The sequence below is a fragment of the Rhinopithecus roxellana genome, chromosome 21, assembly GCF_007565055.1.
Source record: "Rhinopithecus roxellana isolate Shanxi Qingling chromosome 21, ASM756505v1, whole genome shotgun sequence".
NCBI lineage: Eukaryota > Metazoa > Chordata > Mammalia > Primates > Cercopithecidae > Rhinopithecus > Rhinopithecus roxellana.
In genome coordinates this window covers 41,803,538-41,830,343 of record NC_044569.1, presented here as the reverse complement: position 1 = coordinate 41,830,343, position 26,806 = coordinate 41,803,538, and the positions used below count along the sequence as shown (strand labels likewise).

Sequence of the window (26,806 nt, the reverse complement as noted above, 5' to 3'; positions counted from 1 at the left end):
AGGAACCATGTCATCTAATGTATTTGTTCTCTGAGGGCAACAATGTATGACTATAAGAATCCCTTTATTAGAGCTAATAAAAAATATAATTACCTTTTGCCAAATAGTGAGACTTTTCTTTCAGATGTTGGTTTGTTTATACTCAACTTTCCAAAGGTTGGTTTCTCTTTGCTTTAAAGGAAAATAGAAAACAACTCTTTAAAATAAAAATAAAAATTAGCTTGAGAAACGTTTAGAAATATGCTAGAACCAACAACTCTTCCCCACTACCTATAAAAATAATTCAAAAATCATAAAAATGTTTAGCAGTCATGAAAGCTGTTATAAACAGGATGGGCTACACACGGTACTATAAGTTATAATGCTTGTAACGTTGAGGGACCAGCAGAGGTCCCCTTTGGTAGATTTAGTCTTTGTTTTAACCTCAGCATGCTCTGTTTTACTCATCTCATTTTTAATAACTATCTAAACATTTTCTACCCTAAATTTGCATTTTCAAAGGGTAAAAACAAGGTGAAAAAACACCCCTGAAGGTAAAGAACAAGATAGAAAATTTGTAGCTCAAAGACGCAGAACATACTTTCAGGCCTAAATATCATCACTATTATTACTTTCTAATTTTAAATTAACAGAAAAAAACTAAAAATTGACACATAATTGTACCGATTTATGGGGTAGATAGTGATGCTGTGATACATATAATGTACAGTGATCAGATGAGGGTAATTACCATATCCATCATCTCAAACATTTATCATTTCTTTGTGTTGGGAACAGTCAATATTCTCCTAGCTATTTAAAACTATACAATATGTTATTGTTAACTACAGTCATTATACAGTGCTATAGAACGACAGAACTTATTCCTCCTATTTAGCTATAATTTTGTGTCCTTTTACAGATCTCTCCCTCTTCCCCTCTTCTCTTTACCCTTCGCAGCCTGTAGCATCCATTTTATTTTTTACTTCTATGAGATAAACTTTTTTCAGCTTCTACCTATGAGAACATGTGCTGTTTAATTGTCTATTCCCGGCTTATTTCACTTATTTGCCAAGACAAAGAAAAGTGTAGGTAAGAAGTCCAGTTAAGACAAAATGGTCAAAGGTAAGGTTTGTTACGCAGATTTAAGTCTTTGGCTTCTCTGCAGAACAAAAATCCTATCTACATTATGATTCCCACTATCTTAACCACATTTACATTTTTTTTTTCTTTTAGAACCTACTCTGTATCAGAATGTAGCTGCACTTATTACATTATCTAAACTGCAGGCAAAAAACATTGACAATGGTGACCTTCTAGCTTGTAATACAATTAAAGGCATAACGTCTTTTTGGCATAAGTAACGTATAACGGCACAAAAATTTTCCTGGTTTACAGTATTCAAAAGGAAAAATATATAAATATTTCAAATTTCTAAAAGTAGCATACGCTCATGCTATGTAAATCCAACTAATTTAAAAACCGTTAGCAAGTAACTTGTACCTCGGTCCTAGAGAAGAATTTACAGAGCTCTACAATGGCTTACAGATAGCCTTCTCTTACCTGGAAGATAATCACTCATAATGAAAAACCATAGTTTTATGATAGCAAGTTCTTTCAGATATTTTTTCCAGCAAATCTTGAGGAATGAATTTGGGGGAGTGGTGTTTTGTAGGCTGCTACTATATTATACCTTATTATGAGAGCAAATAATTTTGCTCTGATTTGATTGAAGCTTTGCTAATTGGAGATATCTCAGTGAACTCTAAGTTACAGCACAGAGTCTGCTTAAACAAGTAGCTCTAGAATAAAAGAGAAATATAAGAGAGTACTGAAGGAGAATTAACAGTCCTTTTAGGGGGTGCCTGGTAAAGCATTTGGCTTTGGGAATTTAAGAAATAAATGAGACACACAACACCTAGCAGAGTATCATGTCCACTTTTAGATTTCATTGATCTAAAATTAGGTACCCCTGGGAACAGACAAGATTCACCAAGACATCACTCATATTACATATTTGTATTAACTATTTTGATGATTTCTTTGCTTAAGATGATAAAGCATGCAAGCTGGAACCACAAGGGAAATACTCACGTTTGAGGGGTATAGAGGCCTTGTTTATTTACATCCTGGGATCTTAGCTCCTGCATGGAGAGGCGGCCAGCACCACCGGTGGAAACTGAACTGCGCTTCATGCTGATGACCTACATTCACGAATTCAGTATTAAAAAAAAACTTTCCAGATAGAGATGGTACATTAAGCAACTATTTATCCTTAAACAGAAAGGCAGTCAGGTTTCATTGTTTCTTCAAGATCATCATCTTTCCCCTGGGGTATCTGTATTTGTCAATGTGCACTGAAGTTCTCATTTGCAGGGAACATCTATTTAATTCCATTTAAAAATATTCAACATAAACATTTATTAACTGCCCACTATGTATAAGGGAGTGTGCTAGGCAATGCAGGAGAAGCAAAGATGAATAAGTTACGGTTTTTGCCTTCACAAAGGTATCCGTGGTAGCTAAAGCCCTGTCTATTACTCACACCACATCACTGCTGTTGGCTGTGCCTACTTCAACAGGAAGACAAAAAAATTACCTCAAATTCTCTTATTCACCTCAAAATGTTTCCTTTTCTTTGGTTTCAGAGAATGGAACTATTCTGTTTTCCTAATGTCAATCTCTCCTGCTCTATCCTTAACCCACTGTTTCCTCAATTACTGCCCTTTTGGCATCAATCTCCCCTTCAACAAGGATAAATCATCTGGTCCATAAAATGGTCTATAGGCTGCCTCCATTTACAAAGCACAATAACAGGTCACTCCCTTCACATCTGCTAAAAAGGTTGTCTCCTAGGATACACATGATCGACAAAACTTTTGATCCCGTCTCATCTCTGCACCCAGACTTCTCAGGTCCTGCCCTGGCTTTCAGGAAGGGGACAATCCTTTTACTTCTCTGGGTACTCCTTAGTCTTTTACACTGATTACACTCTTCTTGGTTTTGGTCGCCTATTTCTTCTTCAATGTGCGCTTTTTCATCTCTTCAACTTTTCCACCCACACCTGTGTGTCCACGTTTAATCTCCACTTATAATGTGCTCTCATGATTTAAGATGAAGACTTCTACGCAGTCCTACACGGCCACTAAGAAGCTACACTAGTATTAGGATGCAACCCACCCAACGGATCCTCTCTTGTCCATCTCTTTCCGCCCCCTTCAATTCTTCCCCGTTTCCTCTCCCGAGCCTCCAATCCTCATCAGTGTCCCCCAGGCCCTCTCCTTTCCTCCTTGGGAAATCCTTGCCACTAGAAATTGAATGGACCCCGTGAAACCAGCGCCTCGCACAGTTTTGGCCTGGACGCTTCTCTCAACAGCAAACACCAAAACATTGCCTCAGGACCTCTAAATTGAAGTCATTTGCGCCATTACTTTCTTCATCCAGAACAGTTCTGCAGAAACAAAGTTAATCCAATGTCATCAGTCACCTTTTATCCAGTTTCCTGATACGACCCAGGGACCAAATTTCTGTAAACCGTGCAAGTATCCGCTAGATAGGACAGCCGTCATCAAAACACCAGCTCCTTCCTCTGCCCGCCAAGGCCGTTCGAATTTGAAATTCTCCGCCGGCGCTGACGTCATTACGCACGACGCGCTCCGTAACTTTCATGCGACCGCCTGGTCGCTGGAAGTCTGTGTGCTGGTCGCGCCCTGCCGCCTCACCCAGGAACTGGTGTCTGTGGGCCAGTGTAAGCGTCCCTTCGAAATCGGATCCCGTCTTTAGGGCACGACCCCTAAAGTTAGGTCTGAAGACCCGTGAGCAGCCTGAGCGCCGAGGAGCGCCCTGAGCGCTCCAACTAGCCCTGGAAACGTTTTTCCGTACAGCAACATGGCGGCGCCCCTGGACTCTTAGAAAAAGAGAAAGGTTTTTTCCTGTGGACTGAAAGGGGAGTTTTTCTTGATCACTATTTAGATGGGTGCTGTTTTCATGAGGAGAGTCTGGAAAGGCGGCGTCCGCTTTTCTGACAAGGGAAGAGGTGAGGTGGGAGAGGGGCTGCGGAGTGGGGGCGGTGGGCTCCAAGGATTGCGTTGGCACGGCTGCCGCCGAAATTCGGGGTCAGTATTTGATCACCTACCGGAGTCTCACGGTCCTCTGGTGGTGGCTGACCTGTGAGAGGCTAGGAAGAATCCGAGTGGTTGGGGGCGGGCGGCGAGGGAGTGGATGTGAAGCAGAGACGCAGGAGAGGGGTACACTAACAACGGTAACAGTAAATCACTTTGCTAAAATAGGATTTCCTCGCTGCTGTGAGTTTGAACCCAGAAACAGGCACTGCCCGGTACCTGGAGAGTGGTGGTGATGAAAGATCTCACAGCTCCAGGAAGTCTCGATACTTGGGTCTGGTAGCAATTGTGCTATTAACTAGCGTTGTTATTTTTGGGCAGGTTGCCTTTCTGCTCTGAGTTTCAATTTTCCCTTCTGAATTTCTAGCTCTCAGTAGCCATTCCAGGACCATTTGACATCAGCTGTGGCCTATGAAGGGGATGGGGAGGAACCAAGGATTATATTAATATAAAAATTATATTAAAATTAGGCAACAGTCCGATAATCAGAAAGTCTCCTTGTGGAATACTATTAGCTTAAACTTTACCTACAGATTGTTAAATCCTTAGCACTAATGTTTTCCCCAGAAAATATTAATGGAAACATCGTTTGCTTTTCAGACTAGATAGTTGTTGCTTCAAAAAGTGGTTTTACACAAATACGAAATTTAAAAAAACTTTAGTACAGAAAGAATTGCTTATATTTCGGTATACATCCACAGTTCAGCATTTAGTGGTCCTGGCAGCAATTTGCCAGGAAGTCAAGCCTGACAATTTCCTGATATTCCTGCTGTGCGCTCCAAGTTCTTAATCACTGCTGAGGATCTTGAGAAGCAGCAGCACCAAAACCAAAGTAGGCACCAAATTCACGGTTCTTTTGGTTCCAGTTGTCACATTTCAAGCTAGACTCCAATAGATTGCAAGGGTGATCAAATGAGAGCCCTGTTTAAAACTTCAATTTTTAAGAGCAAGCACAATTTCAGGAAAAGAAAACAATTCAGAGGGATCATGTGTGCTTACAGTTGTCTTCATGTGGCCTTTTCCCAGGTTTAACTACCAAGGACCCTGAGAGCCGGGGTGTCTGAATAACCCGGGTGACTCTTCTTTTCACCATATCAAAACCTGAGTTAAAAGGCTGATGATAACAGCAGAAAGTGGCAGGGCTGAGGACCCAATATTCATTTCCTAGGCTGGTGGAGAGTGAATAAATGTGCTTCCAACCTTACCTTATGGCTTCTGGTCAAAGCAAGGAAGTGTTGGGTGGTGGCAGTGCAAAAAGAGACTTGACAGGGAGAGAGCAGCATCTCTTGATAAAGGTGGGGAAGAGAAGATAGGGGGAAAGCCCCGAATTCCTCATGGAAGGCCAATCTCAGAGGGGAGCAGAGTGGAGGGCTTATGATCTGTGCTTTGGCCTAGGTGGGAGTGGAAGAGGTGGGGACAGGACAGTGGTTTGGAAGGAGTATCATTGAATACTTAAACTGAGTGCCCACACACTCAGCAGTGGTCCCACAGGCTGTGATCTTGGCATCTACTCTAACAAGCCTCCCAGGCTAGAGGGCTGTTGCAGGGGGTGGGGGTGGGAGGCAGGGAGAGTGGTAAGGGGAGAAGGCAGAGACCCCAGGCCATGTAAGGAGCAGCAAGGTGATTGTGTGATGTCTTTCCACAGTTGAATTAGATGTACCTCACCAGTTATGATGGGGATCAATTTAAATATACTTTCTTGATCCTGTCGCTGGACAGGATGATGTGTTATAGCACAACTTACATATTTCAAATGGACAAAAGTTCGTATCATTCACAGTATCTTAAGATACATTTCTTTGGAATAGGAGCAGCCTTTCTAGTACTTTGAAGTCTACAAGATGTATCTAGAAAATTTACTACTGTTGAAAATGAAGACTGCTTAAATTGAATGGGGGTGGGGAAAAGGGACTGGTTTTTCTTTTTGATTAATTGCTGTAACACTTGTCTTTCAGGCTGCTGAGGGAGTTTCATGTTTTCTTTAGATGTCATTAGGTGTCCAACCTCTTCTAAGACAACTTTGATGCTATGTGAATTCTACTATTTTGCTGGCACTGAAATGGCTCTTGAGTCCACCACTCCTTTAGAACAGCTAATTCCGTATTAATTTTTGTTACACGTCTTACAGAGGGGAGTGCTGCTGGGTATTTAGGTCCACATTCTATTTTAAGGCTGCATATTCAGTTTTCGTAAATTGTTCTTGGAGGCCCAATTATCATCCCTGTCCATTTGGTAAGGGTCATGTCTTTATCATCTTCAAGACTCTAGCTAACTGTGCCATCTCATACTCCTTTCTTTTTTTTTTTGAGATGTAGTTTCACTCTTATTGCCCTGGCTGGAGTGCAGTGGTGCAATCTCGGCTCACTGCAACCTCTCCCTCCTGGGTTCAAGTGATTCTCATGCCTCAGCTTCACGAGTAGCTGGGATTACAGGTGCATGCCACCACGCCCAGCTATTTTTGTACCATTAGTAGAGACAGGGTTTCACCATGTTGGCCAGGCTGGTCTCGAACTCCCAACATCAGGCCGTCCGCCCGCCCCGGCCTCCCAAAGTGCTGGGATTACAGGCGTGAGCCACCATGCCTGGCCATCCCTTTCTAACCTTCTTCAGGTTCTTCCAACAGTTGGAAATTGAGAGGTACTCCTACTCCTGAGCCTGTCGTGGCTGCCATCATGTGTCATTGTCACTCTTAGGCTGGCCCTTTCTTCCCTCTAATTTATTTCTGACAGTATTTTTATCTTGAGATAGTGTCACATCTCCCAGATTCATTGTATAGACATGAATGATTACATCATTGGTCAGTGGTGATCAACTCAGCCTTCATCCGTGCACTCAGTAAGGCTACAGGGGCTCTGAGCCAGGAACTGTGGATGAAAACCAATGTACATCATAATATCACTTGTGGAGTTAGAAATTTGAATCTAAATGCTATGATTATTTATTGTGCCATTAGTCACTCATTTATTTATTATTCTGTCCCCTCTTAAGTTCTCCACCGCACTGGATTTAGAAAGCAATATCTAGAACTCTAATCCATCTTTTGAACAAAGGTTGGTTCTGAGAAACCTAGTTATCCAAGTGGTATCGCTCAGAACCAATTACAGATCTAGACTCTTAACCTTGCAGTTTTGGTAGGGTTTAGTGCTTCTGAGGTGCTGTTAAAATTGCATTTTCTCTGACTAGAACAATTTTTTCTTTTTACCTTATTACTCCATTGGTAGTAGTGATTAAGCAGGGCAGCTGATACTGGAGAATGGACTGACTTACTATGACAAGTGTAGTTTGAGAAAATGAGGGATTACCTGCTAACAGCACCTTCTGAAATTCTGTGCCCCTCTCTAGATAGGTTTATCTCATTAAAACGGGTGAATTCACATAGCTAATATAGTGTTCTTTGCTTTTACAGGATACTTTGTCCTTTTAAGGATTCAGTGACTTCCTGACTTGGAGGATAGTGGCTAGACCCAAGGACCAAAGCAAGAAGTCGTGGGGGCCCCAGAAAGACAGGAGGATCACATTGAGATTCCAGACATAAGATCAGGTTTTAACCCCCTTTGGCCAAATTTTGGCTGAAAATGTTGAATTATCAACTCTGAAATTAAAAAGAAAGTTTATATTAAAACATTGCAATTTTCCTTAGAATTTCTGTATATATTAACATATCATGAATGCTAAATTCTCTTCAATGTGCATGTCAGGTTTATGTACTTGTACATCACATCTTTGTGTATGAAGTGTATGTTTATTGAAATACAAGACATTTAAGAAGCTAATCTGGAAAGTTAGATTTTACTTCTAGTTCCTAATTCCCAGAGGCTTTTTTAAAGGAAGGGAATGTCTGTGGTACACCAGTTGTCAGCTGGGTGGTTACTGGATCATCTTTCTTTTATCAACAAGATAAACTATCAACTTCACCAGCATCATGAACCTTGTTGCAGTAAAAATGAGTTCACTACTTCTGTTCACTTTGAGTCTCTTCAAATGGATTCTGTGTCCTCTTCTGGAGCCTGTGCTGCATCTATTGCTTCTGACCCTACCACTAAGCCAGAGAATGATGATGGAGGAAATTATGAAATGTTCACACAAAAATTTGTTTTTCGACCTGAACTGTTTGATGTCACCAAACCTTATATAACTCCAGCTGTTCACAAAGAATGCCAGCAAAGTAATGAAAAGGAAGATCTGATGAATGGTGTTAAAAAAGAAATCTCCATTTCTATTATTGGGAAGGTAGAAAGTTTAAAGAAATATTTATTTTTCTGCAGAAAACATAACTGAGATTTATCATCTACATGTCTTAAATATCTGGTGACTCATTAAGTATAAAGAATCAATAAAACCCACGAAGGCTTTAGCATATCCAAAATAATTTGTAGCTTTTTTCTAGCTTCAACTATTCTCAGAAGACCAAATTGCATAGCATTTCAAAAATAAGGAAAGTTGGCTGGGAAGTGAATTCTCTGTAAATTAAGCAAAGAAAATAAACCCAGAAAGCAGAAAAGAAAAGAAAAGAAAAAATAAAAAACCAAACAAAAAATCCTTTTCTTGATTAGGCATTTGTATTAATGACTATGTTTATAACTGTTTTTGCTTTAAAAAATAAAAAGTTTTTCTGCAAAATTTCTAAGCCATAAGTGGTTTTTTGGAGGTTTTTAGAGAGCTATCCCTTGGAGATATGTAATACAAGTTTGTAAGAAGAGTGATTGTTTTAAAAATTTCTAGTGATACAAGTAGAAAGCTCCTGTGGTAAATATACCCATTTGTAAAGTATATGTATTTGTATATTCACACTGGTGCAGTCTTTTAGTAGAGTTTTGAGAATGCCATATAGGATCAGATTAATTATGCTTTAATACTTCTTATATCTTTCAGGAGTTTAGAGGTGATTTTACAAAGTCCATTTTAGATAGATGATAATCAGCATTTTCTTTTTTTAAATTTTTTTTTATTATACTTTATGTTCTAGGGTACATGTGCATTTTCTTTTTTGTGATAGGATTAACATTCATTACTCACAGAACAAGCACTTGAGCTCTCTCTATGTGCCATTGTATGCATAGTGATGAAACAAGATAAACATAATCCCTCCCCCATGGATCTTATAATTAGGTGGAGAAGAAAGATATTAAATATGAAAGTTTGTTGAGAATTAGAATAAGGGAAGTAATAAGGAAAATACATTTTCTGAAGTAGAACTTTTTAATGTTGTGACTTTTGTGCATATTTTTCTTTTTTTAATTTTAATTTTAATTTTTAACTTTTAAGTTCACAGGTACATGTATAGGGTTGTTATATAGATAAACTTGTGTCATGGAGGTTTGTTGTACAAATTATTTCATCACCCAGGTATTAAGCCTAGTACCCATTAGTTATTTGTCCTGATCCTTCCCCTCCTCCCATCCTCTGACCTTTACCCTCCAGTAGGCCCCAGTGCCTGTTGTTCCCCTCTATGTGTTCATGTGTTGATCCCCCGCTTTTTTTTTTGAGACGGAGTCTTGCTGCCAGGCTGGAGTGCAGTGGTGTGATCTCAGTTCACTGAAACCTCTGCCTACCAGGTTCAAGCAATTCTCCTCTCTCAGCCTCCTGAGTAGCTGGGATTACATGCGTCCACCACCATACCCGGCCAATTTTTTGTATTTTTAGTAGACACCTTGTTGGCCAGGCTGGTCTTGAACTCCTGATCTCTGGTGATCCACCTGCCTCGGCCTCCCAAAGTGCTGAGATTATAGGTGTGAGCCACTAGGCCCAGCCCCCTTTTTTCTTCCATCAAATATTTATTGGTCATCTACTGTGTGTCATGCACAGAAAAGAAAATATTTAGTGTTGTCTGAGCTCTTAGTAAAATAGTCTGTTGTAATATAAGTAATTCAGATAATAACAAGCCTTTGTAAAGGACTTTATAGTTTGCAGGGTATGGGCATTAATTTTTAATGTTTAATCTCTTAGGCTGGGTAAATTTCTCATAACATGGAAAAAAATAGATGAGCCTATGTAATAAATGTAATCTTGATGACACTGTCTGATATGCTAAAGCAAATTATACAATATTAAGTCAATTTATTTATTTAGCCAACAAACATTTATTGTTAGCTTGCTAAGAGTTTGACACAAGGTAAACACTGGGGTTTCAGCAGTAAAAAGTACAAAGTCCTTACTCTATATTGCATGGCCTTATGTGTTCTTTTCTATGGAATTGTTAGATATAGAACAGTGTTAATATAAATCTGATTCATACCTAATCCTCAGATCAGTCATAAGTGCATTGGAATTTCTTTTGATGATAGCATCTGGCTGGTTCCTCTTCTCAGAAATGAAGGAAATTGAGAATAATTATACCATATATAAAGTGGTAGATGGCACTAGTAACTTCATACAGTGTCATAGATTCCTTGTATTTCATGGGCGCTGATGCTACACTTTATCATGTGGAACTAGCTCTTTTTTTTTTTTGAGACGGAGTCTCACACGCCGTTCTCCTGCCTCAGCCTCCCAAGTAGCTGGGACTACAGGTGCCTAACACCACACCCGGCTAATTTTTTTTTTTTTTTGTATTTTTAGTAGAGACGGGGTTTCACCATGTTGGCTGGGATGGTTTTAATCTCCTGACCTTGTGATCCACCTGCCTCGGCCTCCCAAAATGCTGGGATTACAGGTGTGAGACACCGCTCCCGGCCGGAACTACTTCTTATTAATAGCAGATAAAGCTGAGGTGACGTTTTACAATCCATTTTGTTTATGATGTTTTAAATTTACTTTGGGAAAGCTTACCCCCTCAGTCTATACCCTTTGCATTGATTTTGACCTCAGTAGACAATTACTACTATTATTAATTATTATTAGGCTAAGATATAAGACATAAATAATGTTATAATGAAAAAGCAAAATATTAACGGCAACATAACTTTTCCCCTGTAATTGATCTACCCTTTAGAAGCGTAAAAGATGTGTTGTTTTCAATCAAGGTGAATTGGATGCGATGGAATACCATACAAAGGTAAGTGTAAAATGTTCATTGATCACATTGGAAGATTAATATGAAGTAGTAGAGAATAAATATACAACATAAATAAGGATTTTTTTTTCAAAATCAAGCAATCATTTTGATCAGGCTTGGCATTTAATATATTTATTGTTAATTTTATAGTGATGAACAGTTTAAACCAGTTTTGTCTGTTTTTTTTTTTTTTTTTTTTTTTTTTGAGACAGTCTCATTCTGTTGCCCAGGCTAGGGTGGAGTGGTTGTGGTGCAATCTCAGCTCACTGTAGCCTCCGCCTCCTGGGATCAAGCAATCTCATGCCTCGGCCTCCTGAGTAGCTGGGATTATAGGCATGAGCCACCATGCCCTGGTAATTTTTTGTATTTTTAGTAGAGATGGTGTTTCACCGTGTTGGCCAGGCTGGTCTCGAACTCCTGAGCTCAGGCAGTCTGCCAGCCTCAGCCTCCCAAAGTGCTAGGATTTTACAGGAGTGAGTGACTGCATCCAGCCTAAACCAGTTTTTATTGAAACTTCATGTACTTCTATTAGTTTAAATATTTACCAAAGTAAACTTATGCTATATTGGTTAAGTTTAGAGATTTTAGATATTATAAAATTCTATTGTCTATAGTATAAACAACATATAGACAATATAATAAAACAATATAATATAAACAATATAAACAATATAATAAAGCAATATATTAAGATAGTGGCAGAAGAGAGCATGAGTAATGTGAAGGATATGTTTCTAGAACTTAGCGATAAATGAGATCAGATAGTTAAAGAAATGAGAAGAAACAGAATGAACACAAATATTTTAAGCTTAATTTTTTTTTTTTCCGTGGGGCACCTTTGAAATGGCAAAATTCGATCTGGAATTCGGTCTTATTGAATTAATGTGATGGTAGAACACTGTGTTTTTTTTTCCCTTTCTTGTAGTAGAATATACATAAAAATTTCCATTTTTAACCATTTTTAGGTGTAAAATTCTGTGGCATTAAATACATTCACAATGTTGTACCACACCACTGCTGTTCATCTCTAGTACTTTTTCATCATCCCAAACTGGAACTCTACCATTATTTAATAACTCCCCCTTCCCCCTGTCTCCCAGCTGCTGGTATCCTTTATTCTACTCACTGTCTCTATGAATTTGCCTATAGTAGGTATTTCATATAAGTGGAATCATACAATGTTTATCTTTTTGTATCTAGCTAATTTCACTTAGCATAATGTCTTCAAGGTTCATCCATGTTGTAGCATTTATCAGAATTTCCTTTTAAGGGTGAGTAATATTTCATTGTTTGTATAGACTACATTTTGTTTATTCATTTATTTGTTCATAGTCATTTGGGTTGTTTCCACATTTTGGCTATTATGAATAATGGTTTTGTGAACGTTGGTGTACAAATGTCTGAGTCCCTGCTTTTTTTAGATATATACCCAGAAGTGGAATTGTTGGATTAGCTTTTATGTTTAACTTTCGTTTTTTCTTTTGAGACAGGGTCTCACTGTGTTGCCCAGGCTGCAGTGCAGTGGTGCAGTCACGGCTCACTGCAGCTTTAAACTCTTGGGCTCAAGTGATCCTCTTGCCTCAGCCTCCTGAGTAGATGGGACTACAGGCATGTGCCACCACGCTCAGCTAATTTTTTATTTTTTGTGGAGATAAGGTCTTACTATGTTGCCCAGGCTGGTCTTGAACTCCTGGGCTCAGGCAGTCCTCCTGCCTCAGCCTCCCAAAGTGCTGGGAATACAGGCAAGAGCCACTGTATGCAGCCCCCCGCCCCCCCCCCTTTTTTTTAATCGTAGCCGTTATGATGGATATAAAGTGGTATCTTATTGTGGTTTTCGTAAAGACATTGGTTTTTAAATGTTCTGAAGACAGCTGAATACACAAATGTTAAATCCCTCAATGTGAGCAGTTTACTCTGTTAATTTTGGAAATATACCTATTTTCTGGAAATGCCACTTGCAAGGTTAACGGCAGAAATATCAGGAAAGTCCAGGGTATTTGTATCTACAAAAAAATTAATAAGATTTACTTTCACTTTAAAGTTTACATAAAATTAGAGAATAGAATTTTTTGAATTCATGTATATTCTAATTGCTAAATACTTGTATTAATCGTAAATACAAATTATGAAACGTGCTTCAGAATGGAATCAAACTCTTAAAAAGTAGTGGGATAGAATATTTGCTGAATCAGATTTAGAGCCCTTTTAGCTTCTGTAGCAAATTTGAATGAAGGTGATATATGGCCATTTTATTGCCAATTAACAATATCAAAAATTAGAATCTTATTTGCTGTGATTTAGTATTCAGGAATTTATTAAAAGGGTTGGTATAAAGACTATTAATAATAAAAGACTATTAATATAAAGACTAATAATAATAAAATTTATAGGTGACTTTAAGGAGCATATATTAAGAAGAAACCTGGAGTACAACTTGCCTTATTTTCTTCCCTGAATCTATCTTATCTGTGTGCCCCCACTTCCTTCCTATCTATTCATCTATACATTTCTACATTAATTAAATTAATTGAATTTACTGACACATATTCATTGAATACCAGCTGTATCCCAGACACCATGTCAGCTCCAGGACTTCATTAGAAGTTGAGATAGATAAAATCCTTATGATTTTGTGATTTTCTTGAAAAACACAGACAGTTGAACTAAACTACTAGGTAGCGTAAAAAGCACTATCATAGGAGAATTCTGGGAGACTATGGTAGCATACAGGACAGATCTTCAACTCAGACTTGAGGATGGAGTATCAAGGACAGTTCTATGCAGGCAGTAATTTTGTTTAAGCTAGTCCTTACAGTAAGCATTAAGCGTAGGAAGAGGGTGATGAAGAGTGTTCGAGGCTTAGAAATAATAGCATTTCCTAAGTTCAGAAGCAAGATGGAAAAAGGCTTGTTGAAAGAACTGGAAAAGGTTCAGGATGATCGGACTATGGAATGCAAATAAGAGAGTGGCTAGAGATGAAAGTGGGGAGGTAAGAAGAAGCAGATCATGTAAGATTTTTATAAGCCTATCATACGACATTTAGGTGTAATTTAAAAGGTAGTGGGAAGCTTTTTTTTTTTTTTTTTAGGAGACAGGGTCTTACTCTTTCACTCAGGCTGGAGTGCAGTGACACAGTCATAGCTGGCTGCAACCTTAAACTCTTGGGCTTTAGTGATCTTCCTGCCTCTGCCTCCCAATTAGCTGATACTACAGGCATGCACCACCATGCCTGGCTAGTGGGAAGCTTTTGAAAGCACATGGCATGATCAGATTTACTTTTTATTTCATTTAATATTTATTTGTTTTTGGATAGATAATACATTTATATAGTAAAGTTTAAAATGTGCAAAAACTATACAGTGAAGTCTTCCTCTAATCTCTATGCCTCAGTCACCAGTTTTCTCTTCCCAGTATATCTGTCCAATATTGTTGTACATATGTAAAAGACAGTGTATATGTATTCTCCCCCTTTTTTTGTTTAGATGGTAGCATATTTCAAACACTTTTGCACCTTGTTCTTTTCCCTTAACTTAAACATACTTTCTTATTTTTATATCTCATTGTGTTTCATAATTTTATTTACTTAATCTTTAACTGCTGACATCAGGTGTATATGCACCTGCCACTTTCCACATGTATATGTGTATCTGCAGGATAAATTTCAAGAAGTTGAATTGCTGGGTCAGAGGATACTGCCAAATTGCTACTGTAAAGTTTTTTTAATCAGCTTATTGACAACCAGAAATGTATAATTTTACCTGTTTTCCCACATCTTTACCATCATGGTGTGTCATCAATGCTTATGTCTTTGCCAACTGATAGCTTAAAAAAATAATATTTCAGTATGGTTTTAATTTGCATTTCTCTTTTTATGAACGTAGTAGGCATTTTTACGTATGTTTTAAAAACCATTTATATTTCTTTTTAGATGAATTGTTTGTTTCTTTCAGACATTGAAAAAGCTGGGTTGTTCTTTTCCTTACTGATTTATAGGACCTATTTATTTATTTGTTTGTTTGTTTGTTTAGAGACCAGGTCTTGCTTTGTCACCCAGGCTGGAGTGCAATAGTGCAAGGCTCACTGCAGCCTTGACCTTCCGGGCTCAAGTGATCTTCCCACCTCAGCTTCCTGAAGCGCTGGGACTAAAAGCATGCCACCATGCCTGGCTAATTTTTTAAACTCTTTGATAGAGATAGGATCTCCCTGTGTTTCCCAGGCAGGTCTTGAAGTGCTGGGCTCCATCCATCCTCCTGCCTTGACCTCTGAAAGTGCTAGGAGTACAGACATGAGCCTTTGTGCCTGGCCGGAGCCCTTTATATGCTAGGGAATTTGTCCTTTGTCTATGATACAAATTGCAAATATATTTTATTCAGTTTGTCACATAAATTTTAATTATGATTGGTTCTTTGCTTTTACCACACAGACAATATTATATTTTTATTTGGTTGGATTTATCAATTTTTTTCCCTTATGATTTCTGGATTTTGGAGTCATAATTAGAAAGATATTCCTTCTGCAAGGTTTTAAAAAATTTTTTTCTTTCTTCTGGAACATTTGTGGTTTTATTTTACATGTATATCACTGATCTATTTAGAGTTCTGGATAAAGTATGAGATATGAATCCAACTTTATTTTTTCTGGATGACTATTGTTCATTTGTTCCACTATCATTTGAGTTTTTCCTTGCTGATATGAGATGCTAACTATGTAAAATTCACATATGTATTTGAGTTGATCTCTGGACTTTAAGACTTATTTGTCTCTATTTGCTAGTGTCTTGAGGTTTGGAGGTTTGACTGTCCAGTAATGCCAGTCCTGTCTGTCCCCATCCTTTTCTCATTACTCCTCTTTTTAATAAATTTGTTTTGTTTCCCCATATAAATTTTAGGATCAATGATAATATCTAGTTAGAAAACCTATTGCTATTTTTATGGCATCAAGTTACATTTCTAAATTAAATTAGGTCATGTTGACATCTTTAAGATGTTGGTGATTCTGCCCCAAAACATGAATGTATTTTTCCATTTGTTCACGTTTTGTTGTGTTGTTGTGTAAAATTTTCTTTATAGAGGCCTTGAAGGTTTCTTGTTAAGTTGTAGTAATTTTTTGTTGTTGTATCTCTTGGATTTTCCAGATATATAACTCTTTCAAATAGTAGTAATTTTACTTATACCTTTCCAATTATCGTTATTTCTGATTTCTTCTCTAATTCTATAGGGTGGAAATTATAATACAATATTAAAGAATATTTTTGTGTATAATAAACATAAATCATATATGTGAGCATAGTTACTTTGTCTTGTCCTTGACAAGGGGAATAATTTCATCATTAAGCATAATACTGGGTTTCAACTGAGTTGGTAATAACATGTTAGGCATAGATGGAGATTGAATAGATTTTTTTTTTTCCTTTTTAAAAATTTTTTTCCATGAACCTATTGATCCTATTGAAGGAGACTGAATAGATTTGTCCTATGATTCTTCTTCATATTAACCATCCTTGCATTTGCAGAATATATTCCAAATCATCATGATGTTACTATTTTTAAAATGTTCTACTGGATTTTTTTTTTTTTTGTTTTTTTGAGACGGAGTCTCACTCTCACCTAGGCTGGAGTGCAGTGGCCGGATCTCGGCTCACTGCAAGCTCCGCCTCCTGGGTTCACGCCATTCTCCTGCCTCAGCCTCCTGAGTAGCTGGGACTACAGGCGCCTGCCACCATGCCCGGCTAATTTTTTGCATTTTTTTAATAGAGACGGAGTTTCACCATGTTAGTTGGATGGTCTCCATCTCCTGACCTCGTGATCTGCCCGCCTCGGCCTCCCAAAGTGCTGGGATTACAGGCGTGAGCCACCGCGCCCAGCCTCTACTGGATTTTATTTGCTAATAGTTTATTTGGGACAGTCATAAGAGAGATTGGTCTGATATATTTGCTTCTTTGGCCTTATATATAATTATATATGTAAATATGTAGGATGTTTGCACACTGGAGAACTTATTAGCCCTCTCGTGTTGAAAGCTAGAAGTTTTCCTTCTTTTTACTTTCCAATTTTCTGGAGCAATAGAAAAAGAATTGGGATAATTTATTCTTTAAAAGTTTGATAAAGTTTGATAGAACCCCCCCCTTTGTAACCATCTCAGTGTGTTGCTTTTTGTGGTGGATACTTTTTTGGCAGCTTTACATTTTTTCTCTTTTCTTTTTACTTTATTTATTGATAGAAGAATTTAATGGTGAGGCTTTTTCTCTGGGCACTGCTTTAGCAACATCCTGTAAGTTCTGATGTGTTGTGTTTTAATTGTCATGGGGGAAGGTTTTTAGTAACAAAATCAGGTTTTTAAATAGAGAACAGGATTTTCAGGTTTTTTGTTTCTGTTGATGTCAGTTTTCACAAGTTTTATTTTCTAAGAAGTGCGTCCATTTCAGGCCAGACATGGTGGTTCGTGCCTGTAATCGCAGCACTTTGGGAGGCCAAGGCGGGCGGATCACTTGATGTTAGGAATTGGAGACCAGTCTGGCCAATATGGTGAAATCCCATCTCTACTAAAAATATAAAAAAATTAGCCAGGTGCATTGGTGGGCTCCTATAATCCCAGCTACTCGGGAGGCTGAGGGAGGAGAATTGTTGGAACCTGGGAGACGGAGATTGCAGTGAGCCGAGATACTGCCACTCCGTTCTAGCCTGGCTGACAGACAGACTCCCTCTCAAAAAAATAAAAAACAAAAACCAGAAATGTGTTCATTTCATCCTAGTTGTTAAATTTGTTAACATGAAGTCATGTTATCTTATGCTTTCTTTTAATGTCTGTAGGATCTGTGGTGATAATAACTTTTTCATTGCTTTTATTGGTAATCTGTGTTTTTTTTAAATAGGTAAAATATACATATCATAAAATTGACTGTTTTAACCATTTTTAGATGTACAATTTAGTGGTACTAAGTACATTCAGAGTGTCATGCCATCATTACCACATCCATCTTCAGAACGTGTTCATCATTCCAAACTGAAACTATACATTGAATAGTAACTCCCCACTCCCCCTTCCTTTGCTGCCTAGTAACTAGTATTCTACTTTCTGTCTCTGTGAATTTGCCTGTACCTCATATAAGTGAAATCACATAATACTTGTCCTTTTGCATCTGACTGATTTCAGTGTGTCTTCAAGGTTTGTCCATGTAGCATATATCAGAATTTCCTTCCTTTTTAAGGCTGAAAAATATTCCATTTTATGTAAATATTACATTTTGTTTATCCATTTGTTTATGGACTTTTGGGTAGTTTCTACCTTTGGCTATTGTGAATAATGCTTCTCTGAAAATAGGTGTACAAATATATCTATTCCAGTTCTTGCTTTTAATTCTTTTGGATATATACCCAGAAGTGGAATTGCTGGATTTTATCGTAATTCTGTGATTAATTTTTGGAGGAACCACCACGCTGCCTTCCACAGTGGATCTATCATTTCACATTCCTACCAGCAATACTCAAGGGCTCCAGTTTCTCCACATCCTTGCCAACACTGAATAGCTATCCTAGTAGGTGTGGAGTAGTATTTTATTGTGGTTTTGATTTGTATTTACCTAATGGTTAGTAATGTTGAGCATCTTTTTATGTGCTTGTTGGCCATTTGTATATTTTCTTGAGAGAAATGTCTGTTCATATCCTTTGTTCATTTTACAATTGGGCTGTTTGTTTTTTTTTCTTGTTGAATTTTAGAAGTTCTTTATATACTCTGGATGTTACCCCCCTATCAAATACATGATTTACAAATACTGAAAGAACCAGCTTTTAATTTAGTTAATTTTCCTTATTATCTCTGTGTTTTCCATTTTATTGATTTCTGTTTTTTTGTTATTTCTTTTGGTTTACTTTGCTCTTCTTTTTCTAACTTTTTTAATTTTTAATTTTCTTGGGTATTTTCTTAAAATGGAATGTTATGTCAGTTAACTTATATCTTTTTTTCTTTTCTAACTTAAGCACTTGAAGCTGTAAGTTTTCCTCTAAATCACTGCTTTGGTTGCCTTCCACCTATTTTGATATTTTGTATTTTCACTTTGATTCAATAAAAAGTATTTTCTGATTGTCCTTATTATTTCATCTTTGACCTATATGAATTATTTAGAATTGTTCTATTTCATTTCCAGAGTTTATCTCAGTGTCTTCTTGTTCTTGATTTCTAATTTAAATCCAATGGGGCATAGAGCATACTCTTAGGATTTCAGTCCTTTTACATTTATCGAACCTTGTTTTATGGCCCAGCATATCAGTTATCTTTGTGCCTGTGTTATATACTTTTGAGAAGAATATGTATTGTCTATACATATTCTTTCCAAAAATTGTTAGATGCAGTGTTCTATGAATGTCAGATGCAGTGTTAGATGCATTGTTCTATGAATGTCAGATAAAGTTAGTTGATGGTGTTTTTCAGGACTTCTGTGTCTTTAGAGACTTTTGCATTAATTAATCTCTCACTTGCTGGGTAGCTTTTTAAGGTTGGTTTAGAATAGTGTTTAAGGCTAATCATGCCCCTATACTGATGCAAGATCCATCTAATTACCCAATACCCCGTCAAGAACTGTAATTTTACCCTATTTGGAAGCTAACAAGTTAGCTTGCCTTAGTTTCATGGATGCTAGCAGAAGATAGGAGACTCCTAGGTCAGGAACAAAGGACTTTATTGCTTCTGGCACAGCATGTGCTTTATGCTCACAGGCTCCCTTTGCACCCCATGTCCCATGACAGCAATGGCAATCAACCTAGTTGGATGCTGTGCATGCAGTGGGTTTGCTATGCATGCAGCGATTCTTTGATTCACAGCTAAGGGATCCCAAGCTTAAGGAACTCTCGTCTTTTAAGTGGGTTGTGAACAAACCTTTCTGACTTTTTGCCCCAGAGGGAGTCTTTATTAACCTGGACAGCATACAAGTCTGTCCTCTGCCTTGGGGAGGCACTACTCCATCTTCCATGTTGTATACATATCCTTGGAATTTTTTTCTGGAACAAAAGCTGTCAGTGCCTCTGCTCAGAGACTCAGGATGAATTGTCTCCTAATTGCCCTGTGAATCATGAGGTGTTCCCATATGAGTGGTGGAAACGGACACTATTCTTGGCCCTAGGGAGCATCAGACACTTTTAAAAAATTTTTTTATTTTTAAAATTTTTGGGGTACTCCTTTTCCCAGCTTCTGATAGTTCCTTCACACACTTGTACTGATCAGTACATAGGTAAATTTCTCTAGTGTGCCTACCTGCAGATCTCTTGAGTTCTCTCTCTGTGGAGCGCTTTCCTCTCTGATAGTCTGTCCTGTGAACTATTAACCATACTCTCATTTCCGTCTCCTCAACTCAGGGATTCTTCCAGGCTCTGCTCAGATTCTTCCTTTCTATGGCCTGGATACTCTGTCCAGGCAATTTGCTGGGGCTATCGATTTCTTTCTCGTAGCTTAGGGCTACTGTCCTTTCTTGCCTAATGTTTTAAAAGCTCTTGTTACTGTTTCTCTTTGTTATTCCAGTCAGTGGAAGTCGCTGGCAACATTTCTCTTGATCACTGTTTCTTTTCAATTTGATTAGGATGTGACATAGTGCAGATTCCTCCTCCTCCTCTTCTTCTTCCTCCTCCCCTTACCCCCACCTCCTCTTCTTCTTCTTCAGCAAATTTGGAAATTTTCAGCCATTATTTCCTCAAATAGTTTTTCTGTCTTCATTTTGGACACGTTTGGTCCTTTTTTTTATGTCTCTATGTCACTTCTTTCTATGCTTATTTTTTCCTTTACATCTTTGTACATATGAATATAGTATAAATACTTGAATATCCTTTTCTACTTTTATTCCCAATATATTTATTTGGATTGCAAGTAAACCTACCTGACCTTTTCTACTAATTTTATCATCTTTGTCATTCCTATGTGTTTCCATTTGGTGATTTTTTTCCTTTTATAATAAATTTTTCTGCTTCTTTACATTCCTAATTTTAATTTTTTTGTAAGACATTTCTACTTTAGCTTTTTGGGTAGTTCATATTTTCGTATTCCTGTAAATATTCTTGAGCTTTGTTCTCAGAAAACGTTTCTTTGCAACTGGTTGATCTTTCTGAGACTCTGTGTGAGCTTATTTAGTTATGATCAGAGCAGACTTTGGTCTAGAGCTATTTTTTTTTTCTCCCAGTTGCCAAGGCAATACCCTTGTGAACTGTCTGCCTGATGTTCCGTGAGTTATGAGGTTTTCCACTTTGGCGTTGGGGAGCACTAACTCTTCTCAGCCCTGGGTGAGCCCTGGGCATTGTTTCCGCTAGTCATTTCTTCTGGTTCTTCCTTCCTTGGCGCATGGTAGTTTCGTCCCATGCATGTGTTGATCGTGAGTCGGCTGGAATTTTGGGCAGATCGCCTGCAGCTCTTAGGAGCTCTGTCTGTGCTCTCTCCTCTCTGACACCTTCCTTGGCCTTTCTAGACTCTAAGCTCCATCTCCTCAACTCAGAGAGACTGCTGGACTCTGCATGTGTCTTCCCTGTGCCTGGGAACTTTCTGAAGGCAGTAAGCTGGGGCAGTCCTTTGTTTTTGCTGTTTAGGGACCACTGCATGGCATCCGAAGTCTGAAAACCCCCCCTTTTTTTTTTTAAACCAACCAACCAACCAAACAAGCAAACATATTTTGTGTCTTTAAAAAAAGTAATTTCAGTTGAAAGGGTAAATCTGATACATGATACTCCTTCTTATCCAGAAAGGTAACTTGGGTTTTATTTTTTTGTAATTATTTTAGTTGTATTTTTACAAACCTTTGTTGATATGTTTATTTTACAGAGTTATGTTTTTCTTTATAATTCAAATTATGTTTTATGAAAGAAAAGATATGTTTATTTTAAAATTAGATAACCAGAAAAATCTAAGATTAAATGTTGTGATTTAAACTTAATTCTCTCTATAGATTATTATTATTATTTTTTTCTTATATAGGAGTAATATACTACCACTCAACCTCTATTGAAACGTTGGCAGCCCTGAGACCTCCTTTTGTAATTTAGCATGTTATGGATGTATTTCTGCTCCCAAAGGAATGAAGAGCAGATACTTCCTTATGCAATCCCTATAGATTAGAAGTCCCATTTTCTTCTAGAAACATTCCAATGATCAAATTTACCTTCTACATGTTTGAGGATATATTTTCTTATATATATTGTTTGGTTATTTCATTGCCAGTGAATTTGTGACGGTTGTTTCACTCTACAGTTGGAAAACAGCAGTTCAAAGGCATGCTCACACATTCTTATCTTTTTGTTGTCCTACAGAATTATTTTACTGTAAGTGTTAAGGATATTGATTTCAATTTATAAACTCAGATATTCAAAGCACAGTCAATGTTCTTTTTAAATGTCAATGTTCTTTTAATGTACTTAAAATTCTCTTTCAGATCAGGGAGCTGATTTTGGATGGATCTTTACAATTAATCCAGGAAGGTCTCAAAAGTGGTTTTCTTTATCCACTTTTTGAAAAACAGGACAAGTGTAGTAAGCCCATTACTTTACCACTTGATACCTGCAATTTGCCAGAATTATGTGAAATGGCAAAACATTTGCCTTCTCTAAATGAAATGGAACATCAGACATTACAATTGCTGGAAGAGGATACATCTGTTACAGAACAGGATTTATTTTTGCGAGTTGTTGAAAACAACTCTAGCTTTACAAAAGTGATTACTTTAATGGGACAAAAATACCTGCTACCACCAAAAAGCAGTTTTCTTTTATCTGACATTTCTTGTATGCAACCACTTCTGAACTGTAAGTAATTATTGTTTGTTGTTAGAAAAATATAATTTTTCTGTGGGCTGAAAGTTAAGAGCTAGTTTGAAATTTGAATATGGGTCATGATTTATGAGGATAGGGTGAACACTTTTCCTTGTGTTATTTCTCTCTTAGGTTTAATTTTAAGGTGCTGACTTTTGCTTTTTTTAAAAATAAATTTTTATTATGAATAAAGAGTCAAAAGCTTATTTCAAAGAGAGCAAATATGGTTATTTCTCTGTACTTAGGAGTTCAGTATGCAGTTGTGTTTAACGAAATCACTTTTTTTAACTTCTTCATAGCAAAGTAGAAACGCTTCAGTTATGAATATCAATTCCCGAATCATTCCTAGCCTTGTATAAAGGATACATTTTAAGCTAGTGTTCAAGCTCATTGTCTAAAATTTCGTGAAACATTTTCCTGTACAAAGTTAAAAAATTTACATATTGAAGTCCACAGTCACACAGACCTGTATTTGACTTTACATCCTGAAACTTATTTAACTGTGAGTCTTAGGGGTATTCATTTCACAAAACTGAGCCCCAGTCTCCTAATCTATAAAATGGACCTGATAATACCTGCTTCTTTGGGTCATTTTGAGGTATATTGATCAAATTGAGGTAGATTGGTCAAATTGAATTTAATTTCCTGTTTATTGTTATTTGGACATTTTCAAGCAAAATTGTAAGTTATTTGGCAACTACAACACAACTTACTAATGGAAAGCTTCTTTTAATTGCTATCAAGCCTTCTTACACATGAGTGATTATCCGTGTAGCAGTGCCATAAATTCTTCAGAGTAAATGACAGGATAACAAATTAATGAGAAAACCATGCTATGCATGAACATTTTTTCTCTTCTTTTTGATCTTTGTTACTCTAATAGCTTAAAAAGTGTCACTTCTTTATTTTAATTTGCATTCTTTTGATTACTTATGAGATTGCACACATTTATAAAAACATACCTATGTTTATAGAAGGGGGAGAAAGGATAGCTCTTCCTTACAGTATTGGAATTACTCCTTACATAATTGGAATTATTGATTCCAATTAATAAATTAATGGAATGATGGAGCTAGAGAATTTCCATTTGATAAACACCATAAGAAATGGATGTCAAAATAGTGGGTGAAAAGATGAGACAGGCTATTTTCATGGTCTTAAAGTATCTTCTCCCAAGATACTTGTTAATTACAAGGGAAAAACTGGTGGAACTCAGCAGATAACACTTTAACCAAAGACTTTTTAACATCCTTTACCTCCTGATATGTTGCACTGATTGGGCATGGCAGGCATTACTTTGGTGGTTCTCCTGCCAAAAACAAATAACCTAAATTTAATCATGAGAAAATACTAGACCCAGATTGAGGGACATCCTATGAAATAATTGGTAGCATTTAAAAGTTTCAACATCATGAAAGATGAAGAAAGACCGAGGAACTTTTTCAGGTTGGAGTAGAGTTAGGAGGGATGGCAGCTAAATGCAATGTTTGATCCTGGCTTTGATCCTGAATCTGAAGAAGTACATTAGTAAATAATTGGGGAAGTTTCATTATGGTCAATATGTCGGTTATAAAGGGTGAAATTGTTTTAAAATAAAAAGTAAAAAAAATGACTTAGATTTCTTAGGACTATATTAATATGGCTGCCAAGATGCATAGGTAATTCACAGATCACTAGGTTCAGCTTACTGAGCTATGGTCATCTGCAGGTAGTCTCTGTAAAAATTGCAGTAGGTTAAAATTATGATACAATGCTAGAGGTAAGGGAAACATCTAGTATTTAATGATAAATTACTCTGTTTGAATAAATGCTATGTATACAGATCCTTTCGGTGCATTCCATTGTATTCGTGTCCATAGTTAAATCACTTGAGTTTTGAAGAACGTGTTTAGTTTTTAAAGTGATCACGTAGAGAAAGTATTTTCTGAAATTGGGTCTTTGTTTTCAGATAGGAAAACATTTGATGTAATTGTGATAGATCCGCCATGGCAGAACAAATCAGTTAAAAGAAGTAATAGGTAAGTGGAAATGAATTAACTGTTAGAAGTGCTTTCTAAAAAGCCTGTAGTCCTTTGTACATAATAGTTTAATATACTGTTGGTATTACTTCATGATATAGGTTATCTGAAACTCCTAAAATGCTTTCAATGGTTTTAACAGTTTAATTTCCTTAACTAGTTAATTCTCTTGAACTGTAACTATATATAAGTGTAACAATGTCAAAAGTAGTGCATTTATTAATCACCAGAAGCAGTTCAGGGCTGTTTCTGTTAACACCAAAGGACAACATATCTGTCTTCTTTAATATTAAATTCTAAAGTTTAGAAATATGTGCCAAAATATTTCTAGTTTTCCTTAATAATGTGTTATGAATGAATTTATCTAATTCATTCTCAAATTTGTTTTTATTTTTAATTTTTTAGTTTATGTTACATCTTAGGGTGATAAGTTCAATTAGTTACTAAGATGATATTTCCTTTCAATAGCATTAAACATTTTTTTCCTTTCAATTTTTTTTTTTTTTTTTTGAGACGGAGTCTTACTCTGTCGCCAGGCTGGAGTGCAGTGGTGCAATCTCGGCTTACTGGAACCACCACCTCCTAGGTTCAAGACATTCTTCTGCGTCAGCCTCCCAAGTAGCTGGGACTACAGGCGCATACCACCATGCCTGGCTAATTTTTGTTTTTTTAGTAGATATGGGGTTTCACTATATTGGCCAGGCTGGTCTTGAACTCCTGACCTCATGATCCGTCTGCCTCAGCCTCCCAAAGTGACTGGGATTACAGGTGTGAGCCACCGCGCCTGGCCTTTTCCTTTCAATTTTAATGAATGTCTTCAGTTACATTTTCTCTCACTTTTCAGTTTTCTAGACTGAAAAATTCCAATTTCCTTGACTTAAACTTCATATGAAATTTCTTCTTCTCCACAGTGATCCTCACCTTTCTTATGCTTCTTATGAGCTGTGCCAGTAGGATTTGTTTTGTTTTGTTTTCTTTTTCTTCTTCTTTTTTTTTTTTTTTTGAGATAGGGCCTCACTCCATTGCCCATGCTGGAATGCGGTGGTGCAATCGCAGCTCACTGCAGCCTCAAACTTCTGGTTCAAATATGCCTGCTGCCTCAGCCTCCTGAGTAGCTGGGACTGCAGGTGTGTGCCACTACACTTGGCTATTTAAAACATTTTTTTTGTAGAGACAGTGTCTTGCTATGTTGCCCAGGTTGGTCTTAAACTCCTAGTCTCAAACGATCCTCCTGCCTCAGCCTCCCATAGTGCTGAGACTATACATGTGAGCCATCATGCCTGGCCAGATTTGTTTCTTTTAAAGTTGCAAGAATCATACAAAGAATTCATGTATCTGTTTTCTGTGTGTGTAGATATCTATATCTTTATATAATTTTTTTGTGAGTTACTTGAGAATGGATTAAGAGAAAGGGTAAGTTACCCTTGAATATTTCAGTATGTATTTCCTAAAAACAAAGATAATTGTCTTACATAACGTAATTATCAAAATAGGTAATCAACGTAATTATCAAAATAGGTAATCAACATTGATAAATATTATGTACAGGTATTTTTCAGGTTACACTGATTGTCCCAGGAATGTTCTTTGTAGCAAAAAAAATTCTGGATTATACATGTTCAGTTGTCATATTTCTTTAAGTATCTTTTAACTCTGTTTCTTTGGCTGATTTTAATTTGTATCCTTACCTTTGAGAAATTGTAACTGAATATAAAAGCTTTCAGTTCATTTAGCAAATTTTTGATTCTGTGGGTTGCTCTGGAAACTACCTTAACTTGTAGTTGGTTTTTGAAGTGAGGTGTCTTGAGGACGGGGCCTTCAAACTTTGCAGTTTGGCTAACTCTGGGCAATACATTTTTATTAATAGTTCTCTTGGATGTGCACCTAGGAGTAGAATTACTGCACCATGTAATTCTA

At 37.1% G+C, this 26,806-nt stretch overlaps 2 protein-coding genes, 1 non-coding gene and 1 pseudogene across 7 annotated transcripts in view; 1 reads left to right on the top strand and 3 right to left on the bottom strand.

Moving 5' to 3' along the window:
- Window positions 1-3,622, bottom strand: part of NDC80 (NDC80 kinetochore complex component) — a 45,725-nt gene extending 42,103 nt beyond the window's left edge. Inside the window, exons 1-3 of the mRNA XM_010353187.2 lie at window positions 3,467-3,622; window positions 2,074-2,183; window positions 94-171 (exon numbers count right to left, since the gene is read on the bottom strand). Of these exons, the coding sequence (XP_010351489.1) occupies window positions 94-171; window positions 2,074-2,174 (179 nt within the window). The 5' untranslated portion in view covers window positions 2,175-2,183; window positions 3,467-3,622. The remainder of the gene's footprint in view (window positions 1-93; window positions 172-2,073; window positions 2,184-3,466) is intronic.
- Window positions 3,623-3,650: 28 nt separating this feature from the next.
- The window catches only part of METTL4 (methyltransferase like 4), a 137,392-nt gene continuing 114,236 nt past the window's right edge, over window positions 3,651-26,806 (top strand). For all 5 annotated transcript variants that reach the window (XM_030925907.1, XM_030925910.1, XM_030925909.1 and 2 more), the window contains exons 1-5: window positions 3,651-4,015; window positions 7,507-8,330; window positions 11,032-11,094; window positions 22,496-22,865; window positions 24,820-24,889. In XM_030925907.1, coding sequence (XP_030781767.1) covers window positions 7,935-8,330; window positions 11,032-11,094; window positions 22,496-22,865; window positions 24,820-24,889 — 899 coding nt within the window. In that variant the 5' untranslated portion in view covers window positions 3,651-4,015; window positions 7,507-7,934. The remainder of the gene's footprint in view (window positions 4,016-7,506; window positions 8,331-11,031; window positions 11,095-22,495; window positions 22,866-24,819; window positions 24,890-26,806) is intronic.
- Window positions 5,871-6,343, bottom strand: LOC104654137 (annotated as a pseudogene).
- LOC115895586 lies at window positions 22,034-22,168 on the bottom strand. Its single transcript, XR_004055774.1, has one exon. It is a non-coding gene; the product is annotated as a small nucleolar RNA U109 (small nucleolar RNA).